This window comes from Salvelinus fontinalis, chromosome 24, assembly GCF_029448725.1.
Source record: "Salvelinus fontinalis isolate EN_2023a chromosome 24, ASM2944872v1, whole genome shotgun sequence".
Lineage (NCBI taxonomy): Eukaryota > Metazoa > Chordata > Actinopteri > Salmoniformes > Salmonidae > Salvelinus > Salvelinus fontinalis.
Genome location: NC_074688.1, coordinates 27,125,096 through 27,134,738, shown reverse-complemented (window position 1 = coordinate 27,134,738; position 9,643 = coordinate 27,125,096). Strand labels below are relative to the sequence as shown.

The window sequence follows — 9,643 nt, the reverse complement described above, 5'->3', positions numbered from 1 at the left end:
TGTCCCTTCCAGAAAGTATGACGGTACTCCATCGAAATGCCATGGCTTCCTACTCCAGTGCTCCCTCTATTTCGCCCCACCACCGAGAGGTCCAAGATTGCCACTGATGACCGGGCAGGGGTTGAAGTGGGCTACGGCTGTCTGGGAGAGAGGAGAGGAGGCGCTAGGTTCCTATGAGAGGTTCATGGCTCTGTTCAGGGCAGTCTTTGACCATCCACAAGAGGACAGAGAGGGAGTTGAGCGACTACTCCAACTCCGGCAGGGTGCTCAGACCGCTGTGGAGTAGGCCCTCACCTTCTGGACTGTGGCAGCCTCCAGAGAATTGAATGAGCACCCTATTCTGAAGAGGACTGCACGAGGAGGTTGGTGTGCCAGGACGACAACCTTTCCCTGATGTGCTCATCGCGATGGCCATCCGCATGGACAACCTTCTTCGGGGGCGCCGGTGCTTCTATCGCCCCTCACCCTCCGCCTTTGGCCGTCCTGGGGCATTGTCTGAACCTATAGAGATACACATCTCTCCGCGGCAGAGTGACGTTGCCAGAGACAGTTGGGCCTGTGTCCCTGTTGCGGCCAGGAGGAGCACCGGCTCCCAACCCTAAGTCCACTGGGGCAGAGGGACGGCCCTGTGATCATCCGTCTCCCAGGATAGGCGTGAGTATTCCTTCCTCGTTTTCCGCTAAACCCTCCCTGGTTTCCATTTCACTGGTTGGCTATCTCTCAGTTGTTGTCTCTATGGCTCCAATGGACTCCGGTGCTACGGGGAATTTTATCGACCAGGCCCTTGTCTCCTCCCTGAACATCACCACATACCCGCTCTCCTCTCCTTTCCCGGTCCAAGCCTTGGATAAATGACCATTGGGATCCGGCACTATCATGCACATTACAGCACCACTCACCCTCACTGTGGCAACCTTGTACCAGGAAAGCCTTCCCTTCCTAATCCCCACGGTTACCTTACACAAAGTCATCCTGAGGCACTGTTCCAGCAGGTCTTCTGGCACTATAGCCTTCCGGAGGACATTGTCACCGACCGTGGCCCCCAATTCACGTCACGGTTATGGAAAGCCTTCATGGAGAAACTGGGGGTCACGGTCAGCCTCACTTCCGGTTACTAGCCTCGGTCTAATGGGCAGGTGGAGAGGATGAACCAGGAGCTGGTTAGGTTCCTGAGGAGTCACTGCCAGGACCAGCAAGAGTACTGGGACCGATTCCTTCCCTGGGTGGAATACGCTCAGAATTCATTGCGTCACTCCTCCACCGGGCTGACTCCCTTCCAGTGTGTTCTGGGTTATCATCCAGCCCTGTCTCCGTGGATCCGAGCCATCACTGTACATGAGCTCAATTTCGAGTTTCATAGCAAAGGGTCTGAATACTTATGTAAATAAGGTATTTTTTTATTTTGTTTTTTATACATTTGAAAAATACCTGTTTTGCATTGTCATTATGGGGTATTGTGTGTAGATTGAGGACTTTTTTTCTTTCATTAATTTTAGAAAAAAACTTTAATGTAACAAAATGTGGAAAAAGTCAAGGGGTCTGAATACTTTCAAAAGCACTGTCAATGAGTGTCCTGTGACCTTACTGACCTCCATTTGCCAAATGTGCTAAAGAGACACTATGGTGAAAAATGAGATAAATGTGCTATTATATGGTGTCCCTGGATATTATACAGAGGATTAACATGTACTGTAGAGGCCAACTCTTTCTGATCGGCAAAGGCCTAGAATAAGGGCTGGGGCTTTTTTCTGGATATTTTCTCCCTTTCGCTGGGTGTGCTACCAGTTCCCCAAGTAACGCGGCTACCAGCACATCATGTAGTGCGACTGTCATGTTGGAGTGTACAAACACTACAGGGAGTGGGGCTCCCATGCTCAGACCTTCCAGGTCCAGGCTCTATGCCGCATCCAGCAGTGAAAGTTTCCACAGCCTTCTCCCTCTTCCACAGCCTCCTTCTTTCCACTCTATCATTCCAAGCTTCTGGTGCTCCACAGCGACAAAGATGTTTACAGCACTTCTGTTTTATATGCAGGGGAACGGCACCTCCGTACCTTCAGGCTCTGATCAGGCCCTACACCCAAACAAGGGCACTGCGTTCATCCACCTCTGGCCTGCTCGCCTCCCTACCTCTGAGGAAGTACAGTTCCCGCTCAGCCCAGTCAAAACTGTTCGCTGCTCTGGCACCCCAATGGTGGAACAAACTCCCTTACAACGCCAGGTCAGCGGAGTCAATCACCACCTTCCGGAGACACCTGAAACCCCACCTCTTTAAGGAATACCTAGGATAGGATAAAGTAATCCTTCTAACCCCCCCCCCCCCCCCCCCCCCCCTTAAAAGAGTTAGATGCACTATTGTAAAGTGGTTGTTCCACTGGATATCATAAGGTGAATGCACCAATTTGTAAGTCGCTCTGGATAAGAGCGTCTGCTAAATGACTTAAATGTAAATGTAAATGTTTTGTTCCATTGCAGAAAGAAGAAAAACGAGAGAATAAGAAAATGAAAGTGACGGATACACCCCACAGCAAGCGGAGTGAAGGGTCTTGTTTGGTGTGGTGGTAGGACCCAGGCTTTGATGCTGTTCTTCAGTGTTGTCACGGGGAATTCACAGCCACAGTGATCAAGAAAGAAAGAATGAGCAACAAAAATAAACAGCGATAAAAGTCTGGTATTAACCTGCTCTGGGATCAATTGTCTAAACTTGTATTAACCATTTTTTCTCTCTACTAGTATATTTTCTCAGCAGTTCTCAGTAGTCCCAGCTCCTTGAACAAACACTTTAAACCCTTGGATATAGGAAACATAAATATTAAGTGTACCTTGATAGCAAAAGCAAACTATATTACACCCTATAGCACACAAATATAAACCCCAGAAATCTAAACTATTTTATCAATAATGCAAAAGAAAATACAAAGCTTCAATCATGAGTGAAATTCTGTGTAAAGTAAAACGTTTCAATTTAACCCAGCTTTATTGAGACATCATGAACTGTTTATCCAACACTGCCTCTCTCAGGCAACACTAAAAACGCCAGTCTCAAGTCAATACCATTCTCCATCTGAAATATTGACCATTATAGGACAAATCGTGCCTAAATGCATGGTATCGCTCAGGTTTATCCAATGCGATTTGGTAGCTAATAGCCAATACTGTATGAGGAATGTGTTGGGAAATTGAGACTATGGAAATATTGAGACAACAATGGGAATTTACAACATACCAAGTTGAATAAATATTTATACAACTTGGTATGTTGTATACAAAAAATTAAATGTTGTATATTACAATACCGACTAATAGTGACAGATATCAATGTACAGAACTAAAATACACTATAGTACTGTACTCAAATTATGATATATTATGCAAACCACCTTAAAAAGAGGCTCCTCCTCAAGAGTGACGTCAAACTAAAGCCCCGCCCCTTTAAAAGCTTAACGGGATGTTGGATGCATCCAGTCTGGGTTAGCTAGCTAGCAATGTTCACCTTTTTATTTAACAAGAGTGGATGTTCAAGAGGTAAGAGAGTCGGAAACATGGCAACATATTTGCGGGAGCATCGACATACAGCGCCGAAACTGTGTGTCTCACTTTTCGTCTTCCTCCTTTTTGTTGTTGTCCCCATCACGGCTCTGAGCGTCGGCGAGGCGAGGCTTGTCAGAAGCAACACCGCAGCGAAAGAGGTAGAAGACTATACAAAATACTACAATTATGTGCAAATGACCCGGCTACTGAAGTTCATGGCCTTGAAATACTCTCACATCGCCAACCTGTCTAGTATAGGCCAGTCCGTGCAGGGCAGGGAGTTGTGGGTTATGCGAATCACAAAGGACCCCAACGCTGACGTACCGGGAAAACCCAAATGTAAATACGTGGGGAACATGCACGGGGACGAAACTATCTCGAGGCAAGTATTGGTTTACCTTGTGGACTACCTATTGACGAGGTATGGAGAAGACCCGCGTATCACGGAGTTGGTGACGAGCACGGATATTTACATTATGCCCAGTATGAACCCAGACGGGTTCGAGGTGTCCAAGGAGGGGGACTGCAGTGGCGACGCCGACGGTCGTTCCAACGCCAGGAACATGGACCTCAACCGAAGTTTTCCTGACCAGTTTGACAAAATCAACGTCCAGCAAGAGGATATTCCCGAGGTTACAGCTGTCATTAAATGGATCCTGGAGAAAAAGTAAGTATTTTTTTCTCTTTTCTATTTACATAGACCTACATACACCATGGTTTGTTTAGTTTACATTGTTTTTACCAAATTCAAATGGTGAGATGGGGCTCAACTTTATGGGCTACACCAGGGTTAGGCAACCCGTTTCCTGGAGTGGCCCAGGTACTACAGAATTTTGTTCTGACACCTGACCAACTGAGGTAATTGATCACTTCACTAATTGCCTAAATTCAACACATCACACACCTGATCCTCCAGGTCAGTTAAATAAAAAATATGAAGTGGCTGCGGCACTCCACGACCCTGGGCTCCACAGACATCCTTTACTGCAAATCAAATTATAACTGCTAAAACCAAGGACTTTACTGGCAGTCTGCATCTATCATTGTTCCTATTGTTTTGAAGCACCTCCTCATGGACTCTAAATACCCTCTCCCTCCCCCTTTTATTTATTATTATTTATTAACTAGGCAAGTCAGAAGGATCCCTGAAGGATCTATCCATTTACCACAACGGTTGCCAGCTAACAGTTGTGAATGCCCTCGATCAACATCAGACTCCAATAGGCCAACATAAGTAGCCGGCCATGCAACTTTAGTCCGGCCACCTTTGTCTAAAGACCTGTCAAAACAAACTATACCTCCTCTTCCAGCTGTCACTGAGTAAACAGCTGTTGAAAAACATCTAATGATGTTATGTTATTGCATATACTTTATTTTATTAAAGCACATAGGGTTTGTCTATATATGGAAAAACACACGTTTTAAATTGGTCTAAAAAACTGACGACTTTCAGTCGACCAAGATTTTTTTTAGTCGGTGACAGCCCTATTTGTTATAAACCTGTATTGCAGCTCAGGGCTTTAGCTATACAGTCAGGACTATGCTATCTTATGTGTTGGTAATGTTTTTGTCACTACTGCAGGATATGTTGCTGTTACTGTTATAGTCCCATCTGGTGTGTAGAACCTCCTGCATGGACAGGAAATCACTGTGTTATCTATTGGAACACAATAGACCAAATCAAATTATTTGTCACATGCGCCAATTACAACAGGTGTAGACTTTTTACTGTGAAATGCTTACTTACGAGCCCCCAACTATTATTAATAAAAAATAAAGTTAAATAAAGACAATTATTCATTATTAATATAAAAAATAAAATACATTTTACCTTTATTTGACTAGGCAAGTCAGTTAAGAACAAATTCTTATTTTCAATAACGGCCTAGGAACAGTGGGTTAACTGCCTTGTTCAGGGGCAGAACGGCAGATTTTTTTTTTACCTTGTCAGCTTGGGGATTCAATTTTGCTAGTCCAATGCCTGTCGCCCCGTAAGTTAAAGACAAAATAGTAACACAATAGTGAGGCTATATACAAGGGGTACTGGTACTGAGTCAATGTGCAGGGGTATGGGGTAGTTGAGGTAATATGTACATGTAGGTAGGGGAAAAGTGACTATGCATAGATAATAAGTAGAGCGTAGCAGCAATGTGTGTGAAGGAATGTTAATGTGTGTGTGTGTGTGGTTAGAGTCCAGTGAGGAGTGTACATCGAGCCTGTGCAAAAAATTATAAGGGGTTCAATGCAAATAGTCTGTGTAGCCATTTGATTAACTGTTCAGCAGTCTTATGGCTTAGGGGTAGAAGCTGTTCAGGAGCCTTTTGGTCCTAGACTTAGCACTCCGGTACCGCTTGCCGTGCGGTAGCAGAGAGAACAGTATGACTGGGGTGGCTGGAGTCTTTGAGAATTTTTAGGGCCTTCCTCTGACACCGCCTGGTATAGAGGTCCTAGATGGTAGGGAGCTCGGCCCCAGTGATGTACTGGGCCGTATACACCACCCTCTGTAGGTCGGATGCCGAGCAGTTGCCATACCAAGTGGGGATGCAACCAGTCAGGATGCTCTTGATGGTGCAACTGTAGAACTTTTTGACGATCTGAGGACCCATGACAAATCTTTTCAGCCTCCTGAGGGGGAATAGGCGTTGTCGTGCCCTCTTCACGACTGTCATGGTGTAGACCTTAGCGATGTGGACACCAAGGAACTTGACGCTATCGACCTGCTCCACTATAGCCCTGTCGATGTGAATGTGGGCGTGCTCGTGTGTGTACTTCAGCTCAGCCTCGGATAGTTAAATGTTTCACCCCTTTCCCTTCCCCCTGCTACAGACAGGCAGACATTAGATACTAGGCCTACTATATATGCCCTGCCTCCTGATAACATTGTGTTGTTGTTATGTCCCTCCAGGTTTGTCCTGTCAGGGAACCTGCATGGTGGCACTGTGGTGGCCAGCTACCCGTTTGATGACTCGGCCTCCCACATAATGCAGGGTTACTACAGCCGCTCTGTGGACGACAAGCTGTTTAAACACCTGGCGCTGACCTACGCCAAGAACCACCCCGTCATGAGGACCGGGGAGCCCAAGTGCCCAGATAGCCCTGACGAGACTTTTGAGGATGGCATCGTCAACGGGGCAAAGTGGTACGATGTACCCGGTAAGACTTTTTCCTCCTTAACTATCAGACCACTGATTTATGCTCTTTGGGGAGCAAAGGTCATGTTCTTTTTCCTTCTTAGTTTGTTGAAAAAGAGTTTATCTTTCACACACAAAGTAGCCCAGACCAGCTCCAGTATCTTCCTTTTGTGATTTCTAATGTATTTTTTTCTCCTTCATAATTTGTTTAATTTCCATTTCTTGACAAAATATCTTCACCTGCTTTTTTTGAATGTTTACCTCATTATCCCACCTCACCTCTCTCAGAACAATCACACATTATTGTTGAAACAGAGAGTGGAGTCCTGCGTTGCCATGACGATTAAGTCAATTGGGGTCTATTTTAAAATGTTCTCTTCTCAGAGACTGAGACATCATGTGGTATATTTACCTCTCAGGCGTTCATAATCAGCTGGATATCAGGTTTTACTCAGCTCAGTGTTGTATGAGTTCATGGAGACACCTTGAAATGAATATTGAATGAAATGTAGTCCTATAGTAAGGGAATAAAGGAAAAATGATAACATGTAAAGTGTGGACAGACTTACTGTTTGTCATTGGGACAAAGCCCAATGTGTCTAGCTACTAGACATCACCATTCTGCCATGAAAACGGGTTAATTAATTAGTGTGGTGGTTTCCTCTGTCTTTGCTACTGTACCCTGTGTACCCTGTGTCTTTGCTACATTTTCCATGGCCCAATTTTCACTGAATATATTTCCCTCGACTCATTTTGGATCTATTTGAGAACCAAACCAGCAGAGCCACAGCTGTAATTGTCTGTCTAGTCTTGATTTAAAACCCCACTAATTAGGCTATTGAATCAGAGTACGACTTTGAACATACAGGTGTTCCATTGCGCTGACTTCACTATCTAGTAGAGCAGCTGTGGCAGGGGACAACAGACCCAGCTAGCTAGTATTGTATTATTCACCCCTGCAGGACAGACCTGCTCTCTGTTCTCTCTTCACAGAAAGCGTGACTGGTCTCAGGTTATCCTATCTGTCTTTTACGAGGTGTGTGTGTGTGTGTGTGTGTGTGTGTGACACCACCTGTCCATGCAGCTTGCTGTCCCCCCACTACCCTCTTTCATGTTCAGGAAAACAGGTGTCTGTTCACCAGGCAGTAACCGGACCCCCAGTCTCTGTTGTGCTGTGTGGCTGCTGTCAGGTCAGGGGTTTGGAAAGAGAGCCAGACGAGGAGCGATGAGATGATACTCTAATCTGAGTCTGACGGTTTCAGGTGACCGTCAAGGCTTTTCCTGTATAGACGTGTGGCGTCATCACCCTGTGTGTATTTGTGTGTAGGGGTTGTATATTCTCAGCCATTCCTCAATAATCCCAGAATATGCTCTAACAGACTGCCTCTGCTTCAGTTGTAAATTATGACTCGGCAGAAGACTAATTCTGGTTTCTTCATTACTCACCTGAATCTAAATTGACCGCCTCTGTGGTTAATGGAGACTGCAGGAGGTCTGTGCATCAGAGGAAATCTGTTTTCTATAAGCACTACCAAAGGAACAGCAGAGGTGTCATTTAAAGGTGAAACTAGGAAGTGTAAAGTTTAGGTGTTTTAACAAGTATTGAAATATAACTTAATTCTCTGATGGTATTTGAGAATAGACTTACACAATGCTCTATGAGGAAATGACAGGAGTGAAATGTACCCAATGATATTGTAGGATCTTATTAGAACATTACAAATGTGAGTTTAGAATCTAGATAATTGTCATTATGACCTTCCAAGAGGTGACTGTTGAGAGAGCGAATGATAGGGAGGGAGGGAGGGAAAGTTTGGGTTGACTTGGGTAATTGCAATAGTGACTGATTACCTTTTGGCAAGCTTTTTTTGTAGACCAATTTTATAGCTAGTTTATCTTTTACCTCTATGCCAGAGGTGTCAAATTCATTCCATGGAGGGCCTAGTGCAGCGTTTCCCAAACTCGGGCCTTGGGACCCCAAGGGGTGCATGTTTTGGTTTTTGCCCTAACACTATTCGGCTCATTCAGATGATCAAAGCTTGATAATTAGTTGATTATTTGAGTAAGCTGTGTAGTACTAAGGCAAAAACCAAAACGTGCACCCCTTTGGGTCCCAAGGCCCAAGTTTGGGAATCCTGGCCTAGTGTCTGCTGGCGAGGGGAGTTCCTATACTAATAGGAATCCCGATCCCGATGAAAGCTATGATCCCTTATTGATGTCACTCGTTAAGAATTTTAAGCCTTGAGACAATTGAGACATGGATTGTGTATGTGTGCCATTCAGAGGGAGATTGGGCAAGACAAAATATTTAAGTGCGTTTGAACAGTGTATGGTAGTAGGTGCCAGGCGTACTGGTTTGTGTCAAGAACTGCAACGCTGCTGTGTTTTTCACGCTCAACAGTTTCCTGTCTGTACCAATAATGGTCCACCACCCAAAGGACATCCAGCTAACTTCACACAACAGTGGGAAACATGGGCCAGCATCCCTGTGGAACGCTTTCGACACCTTGTAGAATCCATGCCCCGACAAATTCATGAACTGATAATTCATGAAGTTTATAAACTACTTGGGCCTGTAGTCTATTTATAGCCTAAATCATTTTAACTAGCCTAGTCCTTTTACTCACCAGCAATACCCAGTGCTCTGTTTCTGACTGTTCATACTTGGATGACAACGGTCAGTTCTGTTGTTCTTGGTACCCTGTGGTATCTTTTATGTCCGGTTTAGTGTTTGTTATTTAACATGAGGCTGAAGTGAGATCCACTGGACCTACTATTAGGGATGTAAGGATTCACCTGTACTCATCGGTCACCCATTCAAATAGTTAAGATAGGAGTGGATCGGTCCACGGGACCCCAAACCGATCCAAATGTAGATACACGGTCAGAAAAACATTACAAATCATTGGTTAAGGATTTTTTTTTGCTCATATTACTTTCTTTCTACCTTCTAAAAATACCTAATCTTTTGTGACAACTGTGTT

The 9,643-nt window shown here is 44.8% G+C and overlaps 1 protein-coding gene across 1 annotated transcript in view; it reads left to right on the top strand.

The window, feature by feature from the left end:
- Positions 1 to 3,412: 3,412 nt before the first annotated feature.
- The window catches only part of LOC129822557 (carboxypeptidase D-like), a 32,756-nt gene continuing 26,525 nt past the window's right edge, over positions 3,413 to 9,643 (top strand). Inside the window, exons 1-2 of the mRNA XM_055880869.1 lie at positions 3,413 to 4,195; positions 6,434 to 6,681. Of these exons, the coding sequence (XP_055736844.1) occupies positions 3,483 to 4,195; positions 6,434 to 6,681 (961 nt within the window). The 5' untranslated portion in view covers positions 3,413 to 3,482. The remainder of the gene's footprint in view (positions 4,196 to 6,433; positions 6,682 to 9,643) is intronic.